At 58.1% G+C, this 18,418-nt stretch overlaps 1 protein-coding gene across 3 annotated transcripts in view; it reads right to left on the bottom strand.

Annotated features, from left to right (window-relative positions):
- AJAP1 (adherens junctions associated protein 1) overlaps window positions 1–18,418 on the bottom strand; it is a 46,778-nt gene that overhangs the window by 11,991 nt on the left and 16,369 nt on the right. For 2 of the 3 annotated variants that reach the window (XM_087755465.1, XM_087755466.1), the window contains exons 2-5: window positions 15,769–16,436; window positions 4,797–4,884; window positions 2,018–2,260; window positions 489–619 (exon numbers count right to left, since the gene is read on the bottom strand). In XM_087755465.1, the coding sequence (XP_087611591.1) occupies window positions 547–619; window positions 2,018–2,260; window positions 4,797–4,884; window positions 15,769–16,436 (1,072 nt within the window). In that variant the 3' untranslated portion in view covers window positions 489–546. Of the gene's footprint in view, window positions 1–488; window positions 620–2,017; window positions 2,261–4,796; window positions 4,885–15,768; window positions 16,437–16,670; window positions 17,023–18,418 lie in introns of those variants that run through there. The other variant, XM_087755464.1, reaches the window with a different exon arrangement.

Below are 18,418 nucleotides of genomic sequence, written 5' to 3'. Positions count from 1 at the left end.
TCATCAAATGAGTTTTCGGTTACTGATGGAGCGTGCATGTCGGATGCGTGACCCTTGAATGAGACGGGCTGTCCATCATGCAACAGGAGGTTAATTACAGATCAGGCCATTTCACAGCACAGAAATTACTATCGCTTGTTGAGGTTTTAGAGGTGGGCTGGAACCACAAGATCAGGCTGAAGTTCAAGGCTGCCCCAGGGACCCTTCGCTCTCAAGTCCACATCCATCCCAGTCCCTGACGCTTAGCTCATGCCCGTCTGTAATCCACCTCCGTGGAAAAGCCATTTGGTACCCAATGTCCCACCCATGGCGGGAGTTGTGTCTGGCCAGCCCAGCCGGGCGAGCCACCCTGCTCGGGTCCGACGTCCCACAAGAAGCGCGAGCAGGAGGATGGCACCAGGCAGGGAAGAAAGCGGCTGCCCACGGGCAGGGGACGACGGGCACGGGGTGGCGGACACGGGATGGACGCGGGGGAGCGCGGTACGTACCAGGAAACAGCCCGATGGCGTCTGCCCTGCCCCCAGAAGTCAAACAGGCTTCGGCCAGTCAGCAGGAGATTTCAAACCATTTCTCAGACACAAAGGCCACGGGAATAAGATGCCGGTCAGAAGAAGAGGGTCTGCAGCGAGCAGAAAAAGGGGCTTGCACGTGCTGGCATATAACACACAAGGAGCAAGCCGAGGTGGCCTGCTGCAAAAATCAGCTTTTTTAGAGGGAAAAAAAAGTATCTCTAAAGTAATGCTTTGAATGGGCTTATTGGCCTTGGAAACCAGGGTGCTGCAAAGCAGAGAAAGAAGAAGAAAAAGATGGACCGCAATATTGAGCTTTACCCCTGTGCATGAGCACCTTCCAAGGCAGCCAATTGCTCTGGGGACGTCCGACCCCATGTGGCAGCAGGACATCTCCTACCTGCCACCTCCCCGGCTCTCATCCCCAGCCAGCGGGGATCCGGGGGTCCGCCAGGCTGCCTCGAAAGGCACCGAGGCCAAGAGGTCCCAGAAAGCATCACCTGATGGCAGAAAAGCAACGAACCCCTTCCAGGCACAGCAAGGGCACCCCTGCACCCCCGCATCACTTAGCTGGGGTTCACATCAAAATCAACGCACAGGTACGTTCAACGAAATGGTTTGACAATCCCTGCCAATTCTCTGCCTTCCAAGATCTGAGGAAACCCGAAAAATGTGAACTAGCAAACCCCCGCAGGCACGCAGACGATGACGGTTAAAAAGATGTCTATTAAGCCGCTGGCTTCTGGGCTTCTGTCCTTCATGCAGGTGGACATCGGCTGCGGTGGCACGCACGCCACGGTCCAGCCAGGCTGCGTGGAGGGCTAGTTGCTCATTTTCCCCCTCAAAACGCTCCTCCTGATTTTTCCTCTAGCTTTGATGGGAAACATGCATTTCCCGCATGCTGAAACCACAGCAGCGCCCAGTGAAAGGGCCCTGGGAGCCAGCCCGGGCGCGGGGAGAGGTCACTCACCCAGCCCTCCCGTCCACCTCCCTCCCCGCACAGGCAAGGGGCACGCAGAGCAAGGGCTCGCATCTTTTACACCACGCCGCCAGCTGCTGCTAAGTTCCCTTGTTAATGCATCATTATTTCACGCCAGACAAATGGTTCATTTGGCTCTCGCCGCCCGCTTCTCCATTAATCACCCCGCTCATTCACAACTCAGCAGCTCTTTCGATGCCGCTTAGGGGACAGCACGAATGCTGGAAGATGGATCCAGCGGCACTTATGCGCTGGCGGCAGCAGCCGGGAACCGAAAAACGTGCGGTGCAGAACACTGCCAGGGCTTGTTGAGCCGACTGCCCATCCTCATCGGGGGGCTGAGAGCTCCAGCGGCCGTGCCCATGCCGAGCTACAGGGCGGGCGAGCATCGCGGCGGCTTGGAGAGCTGGAGGAGGGCAGCTCTGCCACGTGCTCCCGGGGCCTCTCCCCAGGGAAGAGAGGGAGCAGCGGACCCCCGGGGAGGGACGGTGCTCCCCAACCCACAGGAAAACCGCGCCGGCCGCCTCACCTGTTTCCATTGAAGGTTGTTTTATAATCCCCGGGCGAGCGCAACGCCTCCTCCGCGTAGACGGGCACGGGGGTCCGGACACACTCATGGGAGCACTGCAGCGTCTCGTTGTAGGCGGTGAAGATGTCGAGGGTGCTGGGCACGCGGGCGGGGGCGAAGTCGGTCAGGTTCTGGCAGCTCTCCTCCTGCTGGTCCAGCTTGCGCTGGTGGCTGTTGCGCCGCGGACGCCCGCTCTGCGCGCAGCTGGGGCGGCGGGGGAGAGAAGAAGGGACACGACGCACCGCGCATCGCTGACGCTCGTCAGGGGAACGCGCGTTATCGGCCGTTAATTACACATCGCTCAATATTAGATTAGAATTCAGGCACTTTGGAAAGATTAGCCACAATCAAGCAGTTACTTGGCTTGCCCTTTTTTTTTTTTAAAGGATCAAATTTAAATTTTAGATACAAGCTTTTTACTACCAGAGGAATTACTTAGCAAGTCATACGTTTGTACCTGCGGAAATGAAAGCCTTTTTGTAAGTGAAAAGACACAGGTGAGGACAATGATGTTAAACCCTTTCCATTTGGGAGGCACCACAAGGTTTTAACTTATTGAGATACCTAAGCTCAGAAACTGGTCTGAGATGGCAGACACGCTCCCCCCTGACCGAGGGATGGCCAGCGGGGCAGCCCTGCTCCCCGGGGACTCCACTGCCTCCGGAGGCTCCCACAGGATCTCGTGGCCGAGCAACGCTTCTGGTTCGGTACGTGCGAAACAAGGAGAACGCCAGCTAGCAGGAACCCGCCCCAGATCAGGCTCTTCCTATTTAAGGGTCTAGAGACTGATTTAATTAAGATGTCACTTTTTTCCAAAAAGGATTGACAGTGCCTATCGTAATACTGGAGTTTCGGAAGTTTGCAGCTCCGAGGGCAGCGGGAGCTGGGGATGCTGGCGCTGCCCGCGCTGCCTGTGGAGGGAGACCTGCAGGGCCAGGAGCATGAGGCGGCCCTGGCAGCGGCCCCGGCCAGGGCGGCAGCGTCTGCCAGCAGCGGGGCACAGCCTGCTCTGCACCGGCTGATGCGACCAAAAGAGACGGCCACTGAAACAACCGCCAGCTCCGCCACGGCACCTTTGCAGAAGGAGTAACCACAAGGACACTTGCGTGGTGCACAGCCATCGCTTGCCCATCCTGCCCGAGGGGACAAGCGCCAGCCAAAGGACGGGGGCAGAGACCGTGTCCCGTTTGGGGCCAGGGACCGAGCGTGGGCTCTGGATCAGCTCTGCCGCGGAGCCCGCAGCCAGCGCGCAGCCGGCCCTCGCCTGCACGAGCAGCGCTGGAGGTGAAACACGGCGTGAAAAACCAAAGCAGCTTGGCAAACGTTAGAGCTGAGCAAACTCATCGGGGTGCTGCTTTTCTGCCTGGGACGCGTTTGACTGCTGACTGCGCTCGCCTGCAGGTATTCTCCAGTGATTTCCCAATTTCACTTACTGTAAACAATTTCTGTTCTGCACTGATCACTGTATTTATTTTTTTTCCCTTTTTGGCTTCAGCATGAGGTTACTCGAGCTGTTCTGCCAAGCTGTGGTCGGCCAGGTCACGGATATGTGCTGCTTATGACCACTAGTAGAGAAAAATCCCAGAAGTGTTTTAGAAAGTATTTTCCACGCTCTTTCACTGAAATACTGCTATGACTAGGGAACTTTAGTAAAGTAAATCCTGTCTGAGATACAAAACCGAGCGTCACCAGCTGCACTCCCGGTGCCTCCCTGGGGGCCCGCTCCCAGCAAAGCAAACTCATCTGCGGGGCGAGTAACTTGGCACTTTCAGCCACCTGCAACGCTCCGATAGAGCTCTGCCGAGATTAGGATGCCTCCGCAGCCCTGCAAACAGGTTTTCCTCTAATCCCGGGGAGGGAGCAGGCTGCTTCATCAACCTGGTTTTCTAATTTCCCCCTGGGCGCAGGAATCGATCTGCCGCAGCACCCGCGGAGAGCTCGGGCGGGCAGAGCGGGCAGGAGGCGGCCGGGCTGGAGGCGACCGCGCGGCAGCTCTCCTGCCAGCGCAGAGCTGCAGCCCTACCGTTACACCAGCAACGCTGACCTCAAAGTAGGCCAGTTTCCCTGGGAAAATAGGTAAAGCCATGAGCGCCTGAAGCGAAAAGCTAACCTATTTTGCCATACGCCCAGCCATGCTGAGAGAATAAACGGGAGCAAATTAAGCTGGAGGAGCGCACCAGCGCTCCGGGGCACGGGGCACGCTTCAAACCAGCAGCATCCGAGGGGCTCAGAAGGTGCCCTTCCGTCCCTGCAGTCGCAGGGAAGGTCAGAAAATGCAACTGTTGCTTGCTGAGCCAGGCTGGCGTGTTAAGGGGCAGCAGCAAAGCTGCTTAAGCGAGGCGGCAGAGGAGATGGCACCCAGCGCAGGGCAGGTCCTGGCACCCTCGCAGGGACACCCGCTGCGGCCGAGCGCACCACTCTGACCTCACCAGGTGCCATCACGTTGCAGCGAGGCCACCCCGGAGCAGCGATGAGCACGTGTCTCACGTGGGGCTCGGCCACCTGACCCTGGCCACGTGCTGGTCCCCAAAGCCACCCACCACGCAGTGAAAGATGAACCCAGGTGCTTCAACCTCCTTTCAGTATAAAAAACCGATGTTCTCCTGCAACGCCCTTCTGAAGCCATCCCGGCAGATGCCACGGGCTTTAGCACTCGCGGCTGGAAAGGCACCCCTGTCCCCACCCTGTCCCTGTCCCCGCGCCACCTCCCCAAGCCAAAAAGACCCAGGAGGGACCTTACCAATTTTTTAAGACAAGAGTTGTTATCAGAGCGGCTATGACCATGATGAGGGACACGGTAATAGTGATTATCTGATGAACCGCCAGACCTGCGGAGAAAAGAAACGAGAGAGAGTGGGGACGGGAGCCAAGAGGGATCCCAGGCAGCAGCGAGCGAAGCCCCCCGCCACGCATAGACCCCCCCGCCGCCTCCTCCCGAGCCCTCCCCGGCGCAGGGCTGCATGCAGCCCCCGGCAGCGGCAACGCAATCCTCTCTCCTTACATAAAATAATCTTTAAGCCAGGCTTCTCATTTCCTATCCTCTCAAGTATGTTCCTTGTCAGCCCGAATTAGGCACGAAGAACGGAAGAGATGTGAAGACGTATCCCCTCCGGGACGGAAAGGGAAACTTGAGCGCAGCCTTGCAGCGGGTGCAGGATTAACCAGAGATAATAATTACTGCACTAACTGCTGCTCACTTAGAAGGTCGGATGGGCTCATTTTCTCCTAATTCACCTTACACAGGGTATAATTTTGGCTCGTGTATCATTCCTAATGAGCAGTTTGGAAACAAAAGCATCTCAATGTACAGTATGTTTGTGATTTTGTGCTGCTTTACAGTTGCAATTTCGTAATGAAATGATTTTCCTGGCTGCAGCCCAAGGATGTGCTATTTTTCACAAACAGATGTTGCAGCTCCTGATGGATGGTATTTTTAATAAATAAATAAGTGTTAGCATGACGGGTAAACAAGCAGGTTTTTTTATATATATATATATATATATATATATATATATATGTGCATTTGTGCAATACATGCGTAGCGCTCCCAGCTTGTGCGGGTGGCAAGGAAATCGCTGCTTCCTCCCACACAAGAGCGCGTGGGCTCCCGGCCGGCTGCCCGCAGGCAAGGACGGTTTCTGCGCAGGGCCACGGCTCGGCCGGAGCCAGGGATGCCCGCAGGGAAGGAAGTGGGCAGAAGGGTGGCTCTTCCAGCGCCGGCAGCCGTACGCACGCGCATCCCTTCCCCGGCAAAAGCGGCGTGCGCCAGGCGCACCCCCTCCTCGGAGGGCGGAAAGCCCTCCTGGGAGAGCCACGTCGGGGGCGGCGAGCCCCCGCTGCAGCCCGGAGCGCAGCTCTCCGCGGGGACTCTGCACACAGCATCCCCACGCTCCCACGGGAATGCCGCCCAGGGCTCTCCCATGCTCCCAAGCAGCGGATTTGGGGCCACGCCATGGCTCCCCAGCTTTTGGCACAGCGCGCCCCGCTCCCACGGCAGGCTTGCGCGAGTCTGAGCAGCAGCCCAAGCACCAGGCTGGGTAATTAGGCCAGACGAGATTTATCAGTGGTACTTTAAACCACGGACCACGCTTGCTGCTCTGCTGCCTTCTCTCGAAGGACAGGAGTTTTGACTCCCTTGAAATTTGTTATCTTGTCTCCCCCTGCTCATCCCTGCGCCCTGGGGGTTTTGGGTCCCTGCCTGAACACCCACGCTGCTGACAAAACTCATCAAGGCAGAGAAGCTGCTCGAGCTTAGCCTGCCTCCCAGGGCAAAGCTGCCGCCTCCCAGGTCCTGCAGCCTTCGACACCTCCCCAGCCCACGCACCTCCAAAGAACCCCTAACCCCCCCCGAAACACGATGGAAAATGCTTCTGGCCTGGGGAAGAGCGGGAGAAAAGCTGTGCAAGGCTGTCGCGACCCACGAGGGCTCCCGAGGGGAGACGGAAGCCGCTTTGTGCGGGCGCACGAAGAGACACAAGTCACCTTCCGAAGGCTGCCTCCAGCAGCCTCCCAGCTTTTGGGAGCGCAATGCGCACCACGCCACGGCTCGAGGGGCTCCCCCGCGCTTCCTTAGCCCTGCCCACGGGCACGCGTGCCTCCACACCACTCCTCGCCACCTCAGCATCCTCGCTGAAGATCCACCATCCACTCCTCCTTGTGCACAGCGCAGGACCCAGGCTTCGCTGCTGGCCACCCCAGGAAGGAGGTGCGGATCCTCACTTGGGATGCGGAGACCCATAAAATCCCAGATTTTGAGCAATGAGGCCAGCTAGCAGTGACACCTTTTTAGGAAGCGCTGCAGACTTTGCTGCCAGGATGCATCCCCGGCGTAAATCAAATGCTCAGAAATGTGAGTCTTGACAGTTTAATATAATAAAACCAAGGTCACCTTCGGCGAGCCTGATTCACTGAAACATGCCCAGTGCCAAGCCCTCGGGTAGCGAGGGCTCATGGGGAAGGCTTTGCTCCCAGCCCCGGAGCTGCTGTGCCGGCACAGCAGGCAGCAGCCAGCGACTGACACCAGGCTGCCGGGGAGGGAGCTGCTCGGGAAGGACCGGTGGGAAGGGAGGGGAGTGATGGCCTGGCACCCGCCCTGGCGACCACAGAGCTCTGGCATCTGGCAGAGCAAAAGCACTCACCTCCGAAATAAAAGCAGAAGGGTTTCTGGAAGGAAGCACGCACCCGGCATCTTCTAGCGCTTATTCCGCTTTGCCAGTGGATACGCTATGGAGATCTGGGAGAAGAGCTGGAGAAAAGAGCAGGGATCTCCTGGGTTTAAGAACGGGACGTGGTCTGGAGCAGATGTCAGCCACGCCATGGACATCGCTGGCGAAGGGCTCTTCTAGAGGCAGGACTGAGGAGAAATGACTTCCCGAAGGCCAACGCTTCCAAACTGCCAGCTCTTTGGATCATGGTACAGTCCCAGTGCCAAGCCAGCGGAAGACAAGAGCCCACCAAAACGCCGGGAGGTGCAGAATGCTTCCTCTGCTCCCCAGGGCTGCAAGCCACACGCTCCCTGCCCAGGGAGCCATCAGACGGACAGACGGATGGCTGCTCGCCAGCCCCTGCGCCCTGGCGAAGTGGAGCGCAGTGGGATGGGATGCGTCAGGGTTATTTTTCTCCCTCAACTCAAGCACCTATTTTGCAAATGACCCATTTCCTCCATTTACTCCCAATTACACTTCAATTGGTTCAAACACGCTGTGACAAGGCTCCTCCGGAGAACGGCTGGCACGAGCAGCTGCCAGAACAAAGAGCCGGTCAGGGGAAGGAACCGCGACAGCTGGGGATGGTGGTGGCAGAGGACGGGAGGACCCGGACCCACTGCCTCCGCACCAGCTCCAGCTCCGGAGGGGTCTGACGCCAGGGAACAGCCGCTGGGCTTCGTGTCCTCGAGGAGGAGACCCGGCAGGGCCTGGCAGAACCGTTCATAGCTCTGCAGGCTGCGGGGGCTCTGAACCAAAAGCCAACACCCATGGGGACACTGCTGCGGGTGGGCAGGACCGCTTGGGAGCCGCCGAGCCCGGAGCTGCATGGGCTGGCGGAGCCGTCCTCCCCCCAGCTGGGGAGATCGGCCACCTCCCACGAGCGACTCGGGACCCAGGGCCAAATTACGTGCTCCTCGACTGCTCTGCCTCTGGCTTTCCTTCCCCGAGGGAATTCAAGGGGAAAATGCCACAGGGCTCCCCACCGCCCACTGGCACCCCACTGGCTGCAGGCGAAGCGTGGAGAAAGACTTCTGGCCCTGCACTTTGGGTCTCCGGAGGACAGTCGCGACGGGAGCCGTGTCCTGACAGACCCAAGGAGCGCAGCTGGCAGCTCCCAGCCCCCAGCTCACGCCCGCCCTGGTGCTCCCGCGCGTGCCGGGTCAGGAGCGACGCCCACCCCGGCAGCAGCCCGGCGCAGCCAGCCCGGCCCCATCCTTCGCGGCAATCTTGGAGCAGCTCCCAGTGGGACACCGCCGAAAAAGATAAAAGGAAAGACTCTAAAAATAAAATAAAAACAGCCCAGTGCCCGATTCCTTTGAAAACAGAAGCGGCGTCGGAAATGAGACCTTCTGCAAAGATGGGAGCCGAGGCAGAGGCGGCAGGGACAGGGGAGAACCTAACGATGCAATTAATCCTTGCACTTACATAATGAGAAAGGCGCAGGCAGAACAGATTGCAGGTGGCTGAGCACTGGGAAGGATGGCAGCTCTTCGGAGCAGGACACATGGATTTTAAGAAGGGCTGGATAATTTTAGACTCCGTCACATACATAAGTTGCCATATGTACCGGCATAGAAGAAAGTTCCTTTGCATCGCATATTAATTCTGCACTAGAGCCTGGGGGGATTTCAAGGGGACGGGAAATGTTTTTCCCAACAGCGTTAACCACGGCAGCAATGGAAAGAGGGAAAGGGACCGGACGGTTAACTGGGATGATTCCCTGGGAAGAAAGACTAATAGGTCTTTATTCTTACTTTACAAATACATCAGATCCTTTCCTCTAGGGCTTCAAAGAAGTATATAGAACCGTACCGAGCAAAATCGAACAGAAATATCCAATCTGCAATGGAAGGTGTTAATGGATGGGGCATCCTGGGAGAGGGCAACGTCCCTAAGGGACACCACCCGGGGCGCGAGGCGAGATGAAAGAGAGAGATGGCTGCCAAGAGCGAAGCGTTATTTTAAACGCGGCCCGAGGAGCCCAATCTGTCTGGAGGAAAGGGACTTGGAGGATAAAATCAATAGCTCATAAAGCAAAATTACCCTCCTCCTCTGGTGCGAGAAGCCTTCTGGCGCACGCGTAACTCAGAGCGAGAGCCTGCGCCCCAGAACGCGGGGCAGGCTGCAGGAAAGCACCTGGAAGCAGGAATTACCGTGGCTCGGTTTTCTTTGCTCGTCTCCGTGGCAAACATTTCAAATGGCAAGCTCCGATCTGACCAAGTTACAAAACCTTGGCGGTCATTTAATTACACGTTAATAACCGGCGAAGAAGCAAGCTGCAGGAAGGGCAGGGGCTGGGGCGCAGGATCGGGGAGGGATGCCCGGTGAGCTGCCGCCCCGTCCGGCGCGGCCACGGCACCTGTAAATGCCTCATCTCGGTGAGGGGGCTGCGAGCGGTTCCCTCTTACAAGGCTTTTACTAGGTAATTTGACGCAGTGACCATTTAACTCGAGGGTAATTACAGGAGAAGTATTTAATGGAATTGAAAGCGTGTCCAAACCCCTGCGCTTCTGCTAGTGCAGCAGAATTTAATGTGTCGCCTGCCAGGAGGGAAAGCTCTTCAAAGGCGCTCTTTGAACCCTTGGAAATGCTGAAATATTGCTGGGTTTTTCCACTCTCACGCTGTCCGAGCACACTCCACTCTTGCCGGGGACGTTTTGTCCCCTCCGGCGGTGGGAAACCCGGCCTCGGCAGCGCCGCGGGCAGCAGCCCCAGCCCGGCCGCTCGGGCAGCAGCCACGCATCACCCCAAAAAATGCAACTCCAAATTCCCCACATCTCGGCAAAACCCCCATCTTCTCAAAGCAAGCAAAGGCCAGGGCTCTTTTTATATGTTATTTTAAAGGCCATATATTTGCCACCGAGATGAAAGCGCTGAGTTTTGGCCTTTCTGGCCACCTTTTGTAAACGGCTCCCGGACAGCTCTGCATCAACAGAATTAATTCCCTGCGAAAATCCATTCGAGACTAATGTCTTGCTACTGCAGAAGTGCGCGATGGCAGCGAACAGGAGATATAAGCTCTTAATTAAAAACAAAGACAACCTCTATCCCCCAAGGCCTTCATTTCAACAGCTCTGGTTAGGGAGACCGTATTTTTCATTTTCCCAATAAAAACAGCTATGAGCCGCAACTCTTTGAAGACCCTCGTCAAGGCCTCTAAGCTGCATAAAATTAAAAAAGGAAAAAACAGCTCCGATTCATTTTGCAAAGCATAATCTTGAGTTACCATTAGTGGCAGAAAAACAACAGATGCTCCGAACGCCTGCTGCACCCCAGCCAGGGGGGCTGCAACGAAGCACCTAAGCCCCTTCCCGCACGCGTCCCGCGCGGATTGCTTCCTTGCTTCTTTCTCCCTGCTCTGCCTCAGCCTTCCCGCAACTCCCAATGTGAGTCGAAATGCTAAAAAGAGGGTGAATCTCCCAAATAAGCCAGGGCCAGGTCTGCCGGCACGCGGCGGGGAGCAGGGAGGGCCTGTCCGGCATTGCAGGGGTGAGCCGGAGAGACGCATCCTTGACTGCAGCAGGATTTCCATGTGCACGGTCGGGCCCAAACGCCTCTCCCTCTCGCTCCTCAATCCAAGCATCACATCTAGCCAGGGCGCGACCATCCCAAATGGGTTCCCAGTAACAAGCACTGATAAGAAACTGGCTCCTGGGAGCAGCTGAAGAGCTTATAGAGAGGGAAATGATGGAAACGCAGATGGAATCGGTGCCATGGCAATTGGTCCCAGCCAAAATAACCTTCTAAGCAATTTCCATGGTAAGCATCACAGCCCACGCAGAAGCCAACAACTGGCGCTGTCGCCACCGCCTCCGCCCTGCCCCGTGCTCGGCTCGGTGCAGCAGCGCATCGGGCAGCCGGTCACGCCGTGCCCCTGAACCTGACGGGCACGCCAGCACCTGCTGCCCGCAAGGGCCGGACAGTGAAGGGTCCCTCTCGGGTGGCGTAGCCACCGTCCGTGGCGCTGGGCCTGGCTCCCTGCCCGCGCCCCAGCACGCAGAACGCAGCTGGAAGAGCCGCGCAAGCCAGGAACAGGGAATGGCCGGGCTGATGGGCTCCGCAGAGCCTCCCAGGTCTGCAGCAGCTGACCATCAGGTACCGCATCTGCGGGGAGCGGAGCGGGCAACGCAAGATGGCAACCACCTGAGAGGACCCGCTCCACACCAGTCCATCAGGCACACGAGCCCAGCAGCTGGCCGGCTGCCTCCTCTGGGCATCGTCCCCAGCTGCCTTGGGATGTGGGGACATCGGTGCCAGCAGCTGCCCGAGGAGGGGCTCCCTCCAAAGCGGGATCTTCTCACGGGGCTCAGCATCCCATCCTCCTCCCTGCCACGAGTCTCCTTCCTCTGTTCTTGCATGCCATGGGCACCGGGATGCCTCCGCCTCCTCCTGAGCATCGCGGAGAGGCTGGGGAAAACCGGCTGGACTCAGGAGGCATTACAGCTCCCCCAGCCATCAGAAAACCCATCTGATCCCTGAAAGCCTCATCTAGCCAATAAAACCGCTTTTGGACAGAAAAATTCAACCGGGAGTGCTGCGTGGCCGTTCTGCTGCAATCGCAGCCACAAATGGCCTTTCCCAGGGGGGATCAGTCAGACTTTGCCGTAACACCAACCCTACCGCCGTTTAATAGCTTGTAAGAAAAATAATTTACAAAAACCACGAGGGTTAGATACAGGAGGTGAGATATGGCAGGAGTCTTCTTGGAAAAGCTTGTTCCGGTGCAAAGCCGGTTCACCCGCTGCCTGACCCGCTGTGCTGGGAAATCGCCTTGGGGCCGCTCCTCTTAACACCCCTCTTGCCTTCAAAGCAGAGTTTGTGCAGGCAAAGCCCCTTGGTTTTCCACCTGGTAAATCAGGGCGATCAGCTCCGAAGCCCAGCCCAGTGAGCATTAGTCATCCTGAAGTGAAAACGCAGCTCTTCAGCGAAAAAAACAAGGTTCCTGGAAACCTCCTGGTGTTTCGGGTTGGACTGATGAAAGGAGAATATCCTGCTGCTGCTGCGAAATATTCTTGCCAAGAACGAAGATCCTAGAGGCTTATGCTAAAGACACTGAGACTTATCTTCCCAGGTGTTACAGCAAATATCACCGAGCAATAAATATCTCTGAGAGCAGCAGAGGAGAGTTTCTGGCTCATTTAGACACACGTGGGTGAAGGCACACACGACATCTGCTAATCCCAGGGAGAAAGAGAGTCCCTTCTCCCTCGCCAGAGAGAGCTCAGCTTACGGCCACGCTCATTTCTTGCTTCAGCCACCATCCTCCATCCTTAAGGAAAACCACCTTCCCGTGCAGCCGATGCACGGCCTTACAAAGGATCCTTCGGGAACGCCCTGGGAAGGCGGCGGGCGGGTGCCGGCCCAGGAGATGCTGTCCAGCCCCCTCGCCTCCTCTCCGGCCCCCGGCTGCAATGGCTCCCCACGCCTTTGCACGGCGCATCAAAGCGGCGGCTCCATCCTAACCGCCCAAGGTCTTCTTTTAAACACATTTTATCTTTAATTAATTCCTTTGAAGCCTTTTGCATCCGCTATCTCCTTGCATCCAGCGCCCCCTCTCCTGCACCCTCTTTCTGAAGGCAGGGTCAGCTCCCAGCAGGGAAGCGAATGTCTCTCTATTATTATTTATTCCCAATACGCTCCTGGCCAGCAGTGGGGAGGGAGCGGAGGGCGGGCAGGGGCACACCAGGAGCTCAGCTCCGGCTGCCGGCACGGCGGGTGCCCACACCAGCACCCACAGCACTCCTGGCTGGCAAACCCGGCCCCGGCCCCTGCCCCTGCCCCGGGGACGGGGTGCCCCTTAGCACCGGCTCCTTCACGAGCACGCTGCCTGCACAGCACGATGCCAAACTCGTTGTGTATCGGCCATCAAATCACCGTTAAGAGCAGCAGACGGCACATAAAGTCTTCTGCCTTATAAAGCACTTAAAGGTTTAATTAAAGACGGCTTTATTCTAATAATACTGAAAGAAGAGCCTCAGACAACCCAGTGAGCGCAATTCATGCCTTCGCTCTGACAGTCTCTGATTCATTCTTCTCTTTTCTTCTGTTTTTTGGCTGAGCCCGTAGCACAGGAGGACGCTCTGCCTTGGCGGAGCAGCCCGGCCCGCCCGGAGAGCAGCCCCGCAGCCGCCCCAGGGAAGGCTCCTTACAGCCCTCGCCTCTTGCAGCGCGCTGGAATTTTAATTGTTTCTCTCTTTCTGTGCTCCACCGTAAAATGATTACGACAGCCCCCGAAAAAGGAAGCACTGTTCTGAGAAGCATAAGCATAAACTACGCCTGGGTGAACATATTGTGTCCCCATCGGAGCGCCAGCAGTGCTCTGCCGGGCGCCAGGCGGGCAGGGTGGCAGCGGGACAGATGCACCTGAGCTGCGGGTCACCCACCGCACCCCCGCGCGCCGGCACGTACCGGCCTCTCCTCTCACCCCGGACAGCGCGAGGAATCACGCCTCTGCCTTCTCTCCTACCTACAGGCAGGGTATTTGCTCTTCCAGGGGATTTTTTTTTAAGCTTCTTTTTGCTGCTAGTGAGTCACGGAGACATTGTTTCTCGCTTTTTTCCTCTCGCTTCTTCAGCAGGGAGGCGCAGGGCGAGAGGAAGATCTAAGTGAGCAGGATTGCTTTAACCGCTCATCTAAGCAAGCGTGGCTTCACTGAAGTGCCCCCACCCCGCGCCCCCCAGGGCCCCCAGGCCCCCAGCATCACCAGGCGCCCGGTAGCCAGTCCCTTTCCAGCAACGCACAGCGGGAAGCACGGGCACGGCGCAGGAGGGACACAGGGAACGCGGCGCCTTTGCTAGCACGACAGCAGCACCTGATCCGACGGGAGTGCGGGTCCGCTCGGCTGTGGGAGCCCTGGCGCGGCTCTGCTGGCTCCCGGCGTGGCCCCAGCTCCCTTGGGTGCTGCAAGCGGGACCACCCCGACCCCCAGGGCTGCCGCCAGAGAAAGCTGAGGGACCACAAGCCGCGAGAGCAGCATCCCTCCCTGCCCGCCCACCCACCTCGGGCTCCTATCGCGACGTGCGGTGCCTTACAGGACGGCAGGGCGGGGATTTTCAATGCTCGCTGAGGCAAGTAAAAAGTACAGACGAGTTACCTAATCCTAATTTGTAGCCATATGTTTTTCCCAGCAGAGAACAAACACTTCCAGCCGCTAAAGCTTATGTAACCGCGAGGAGCCAGGCTCGACAAGCGCACGGCCTCGCACAGGCGCGGCGCCAGCAAAGCCGGCGACAGCACAGCCGCTGCTTCGAGACGGCGTTGGCCGCGGGCTCCCGAAACGCTCAGCCCCAGGCGCGGCAGGGGCTCGGCGCTCCCCACCGGAGCTCCCCACCGCCCTCCTGCGTGCTCAGCCCCGGCAGCGGAAGGCAAAGCGGATCCAGAGCTCAGGCACTTTTCAATTCAGGGTGGACGGGCTGAGATCAAAAAGGTCCTTTAGCCCTGGGAAGGAGTATATCACATTCACCACTCAGCGAAAAGAAGTTAATTAGCAAAAAAACTCCGATCCTGGAAGAAGCCCCTAATGAGAGCTAAGAGCCGGCAGATTAAAGCCGCCGGCCCCCCGGGAGGCTGCGGGGCCACGGAGGCTCGGGGCTGCGGCTCTCTGCTGATCTGCCGGCAGCTCGTCCTCGCCTAAACGAGGCGGCCGACTCCACTGAGCCATGGCACACGCGCGGGCATCTTCCCACGTGCTGCCAACGGGGCAGGCGGACGGGCTGCTGCGGCCGGCTGACGGCAACGAGCCTACGGGGCCGGCCGAGGCCAGAGGCACCAAGCACGGCAGGTCTGGGGAGATAACGCTGAGGACCTCATCACGCGTGTCACGCAGCGAGCACCGGCAGTCGTTATCGATACTCCCTCGCTAATTTATCCAGCGGATCCCAGTGTTTTTTTAAAAGGTGTGTAGGTTGGGAGTTTTTTTACCGCTATAAATAACTCCTTTAAGTCAGGAACAACATTATGGTTGCCTCATCTCTTTCTGCCAAGCAGGGCAGGCTAGATAAATTAATTGGGATTAAGATTAGGCCATAAAATTCTTTTTCGATTCAACTAGAAAATCACTGTGGGCTAAAAGCAGTCGATGCACAGTGAATAAATTCTGTAAACTATACAGTGGTATCCCACAGTTTAATACTGGCAATAACAAATATAATTTGAGACAAATGGGAAGCCGCTTTCCCATCCATGTCCACGCAGCAGATAGCACTGGGGGAACGCATCGCCGTGCCTGAGCGTGGCACTAAATACAATTATGGGAGATTGGCTGTGGATGGATACCGCTAATGGGAAAAACGCAGCACGGTGCTGGAAAACACCTCAGATAAAAGCGATGAATCAGAGCTGTCGCTTGCCTCCCAAGTGCTCTTCTTGAACATCACGCACTTATCTCCGTCCCGGCTGGTGCTGCCGCCGGGGAAGCTCGTGCCGCAGTGACCCCCCCGCCCCAGGACCCCCCAGCCCTACCAATTTACCCGCCGCTGCCGCGCCCGGCCCCCCGGCAGACCCTACCTGTGCTGTCTCCCAGCCCGCGGGGCGGGCGAGCATCCTTGCCACCGCTGCTGTGGCCGGCAGCGGGCTCGGCAGTGCTGGTGCGGCCGGGGCTGCTGCGGGGCACGTCCCCGCCAGGCGTGGGAGCCGGGGTGCTGGGCAGTGCACGGGGTGGCGTGGCAGCAGCGGTGGCAGCAGTGGTGGTGGTGGTGGTGGTGGTCGCGGCGGTGGTGGTGGCGGTGGTGGTGGCAAAGGCGCCGGGAAGCGTGCTGCTCTCCAAGAAGTCCTCCTTGTCCGTGGGGCCCCAGACGATGACCTCCCGCAGCGCCGTGGGCCGCCCGTCCTGCGAGGCGAAGCCGCGGCCGCGCAGGTGCCGCCGGCCCCTCCGGGAGCGGGGCCGGTGTGGGGGGTGGCCGGCAGGCAGCAGGGCGGCGGGGGGCGGCCGGCGGGAGCGGGGTCTCTGCAGGGGGGGCGCGGGGGTGCAGGTCCAGGGGGGGCCGGGGCGCCGCAGCTCCTCCCCGCTCCCCGTGCCCCACGGCAAACTGCGGGACAGTCTGTGCCGGAGCGCCGGCCGCGGCGAGAGCCTCCCCCCGGCGCCGCTGGCTGGGGGCTGGCAGCTAGCGAGGTCCATGGCTAGGTGGAACATGGCTATTAAAATCCAAGCATGGCTTCCAAGCGGGCAACTTGACCTGTGAACAGACAGTGATTGCGTTAGAAAGGCCGGGGAGCAACGCAGTGCTCCCTCCCGGCACAGCACGGCACGGCACGCCTTGGCTCCCCAGGCCCGGCCACCCGAAACACCCCCGGCAGCGCAGGAGAGCGATGCCATCGTCCTCTCCCAGTGCTCCAGCCAGCACCCCCCGAAACAGCATGGCAGGGCACCCTGCACCCCCTCCCCACCCTCCTCCCACCGCCAAACCCACCACCACGAACAAGGCAGATCAAGGACCCCCATCCGAAAGCGCGACTCGGCTGCTTTTCAGCGGATCTGTGAACGCCGTGAATGACTCCAGGACGGGTTTTACTGCGAAATGCCCTGAGGAAGCGGCCAGCGTCTGCGTTGCCCAAACTCAGCCGTTTTAGACGAACTATCTAAGCAGATGGCACAAGTGGAGCGCCAGCAGCGAGAGCCTTTGCTCCAGTGTCTCTGGTCGCAGGGGTACTGGGGAGCCCGGCCCCTGCTCCCCAGCTTTCCAAGCCAAGGGACGAGGAGTGAGCCCGCAGAGGGCAGCGGTATTAATCCCTCAATGAGCTGAAGCAGAAGACTACGTTACTTTTGCGTTTGCACGTGTAACTCATCTCCTATCGAGGAGGTCGCCCACGCCGCAGCAGGAGCATCCCCTCCTGCGGAGCACGGCACCCAGCGCCGAATGCAACTGCGGGGACGCGCCGGGAGCTCCCGCAGCGAACACCTAACCTAGCGGGGAAGGATGAGCAGCCCCTTTCACTGCTCTCTCTTCCACCAAATAGCTGGAAATCACACTGAACTGTCAGCAGGCTCGTTATTTAAAATTTTGCTTTGATGTAACGTGCCACCATCAGGTCAGGTCACATCAAAGCCTTCTCCCTTCCTCAGCAGCACTGCACCTTCCCCTAAGACGTTACCCCACGTGAAGCACGGTGTTTCATGGTATAGAAAATGCCTGATACACGATTTTTTTGTTGTTGTATTCTCCCCCCCTCAAAAAGAAAATCATTGGGCCAAAGCCCAAAAATCTTTACTCCATTTTATTCAGCTTTTACACAAGAAAGACTTTTGTCAAACTCAGCAGGAGTTAATGAGAGCTTTATATGGCTAAATAGACTAATCCTCCGCAGCGCTGCGCCCCGTAAAGTCCTTGGTAGCACTACAAAATGTGCATCTGGTTGACAGAAGCATTTGTACACTCCCTCCATGCGTGAGCAAATGAAGCTAAAGGAGCTGACCTGGATACTCTCAGGCGCAGTCTTTTTCTGCTCAGAGGATCTCTTTTTTTTTTTTCCTAATTGGGTATTTTTTCAAAGCGTAACAGCATTTATTTTGGGGAGGAATAAGGCGACGCAGGGAAAGAGCGCAGAAGGAGAAAGGGAAGAGCCAGAAACAGACAACATAAACCAAAATAGTTCAGGCTGGGGGAGGAAGGATTTCAAGGCTTCAAAAAAACCGAACCACCCAAAACATGTTGTTGGTGGGGTTTTTTTTAGAGGCCGGCGGAGCGGTGGCAGTGCTGCGGGGGGCAGCACGAAGAGCATCCCCCGCGTGCCGTGCATCAGTGGTGCCACAGGCAACAGCCCGTCTCCACCGGCGAGGAGCCAGGAGCTCAGGCTTCCAGCGAGAGCATTAAACACAGATTCACCTTCGCAACACTCATATTCACTCCAGCAGCACATCAGGCTCGATTTCAGCCTCTGCCTGACTCCCTAACGCCATCTGCAACGTCTCCCTGCAAGGAAGGAGAGGTGCCGGGCACCCCCCTGGCGCTACGCTCAGTACCCCGGGTACCACCTCTCGCACCACCCGTGCACACGCCCAGAGCTCTTCCCTGCCCGAGCAGCCCTCCGCGAGAGGCGGTGCCCGAGGTGCTTTTATTAACAGCCGCTGAATGAGGCGAGGGAAGATGCACCCAGGCCAAACTTGGTGCTCGCTAAATCCCAGCTGCCGTGTGGAAGCTTCTGAAAGACACAATGCCAG

This window comes from Nipponia nippon, unplaced genomic scaffold (genome assembly GCF_047370975.1).
Source record: "Nipponia nippon isolate SJK-2023a ecotype South Korea unplaced genomic scaffold, ASM4737097v1 scaffold_19, whole genome shotgun sequence".
Lineage (NCBI taxonomy): Eukaryota > Metazoa > Chordata > Aves > Pelecaniformes > Threskiornithidae > Nipponia > Nipponia nippon.
The sequence above is the reverse complement of the archived record's forward strand: the minus strand, read 5'-3'. Positions and strand labels throughout refer to the sequence as shown.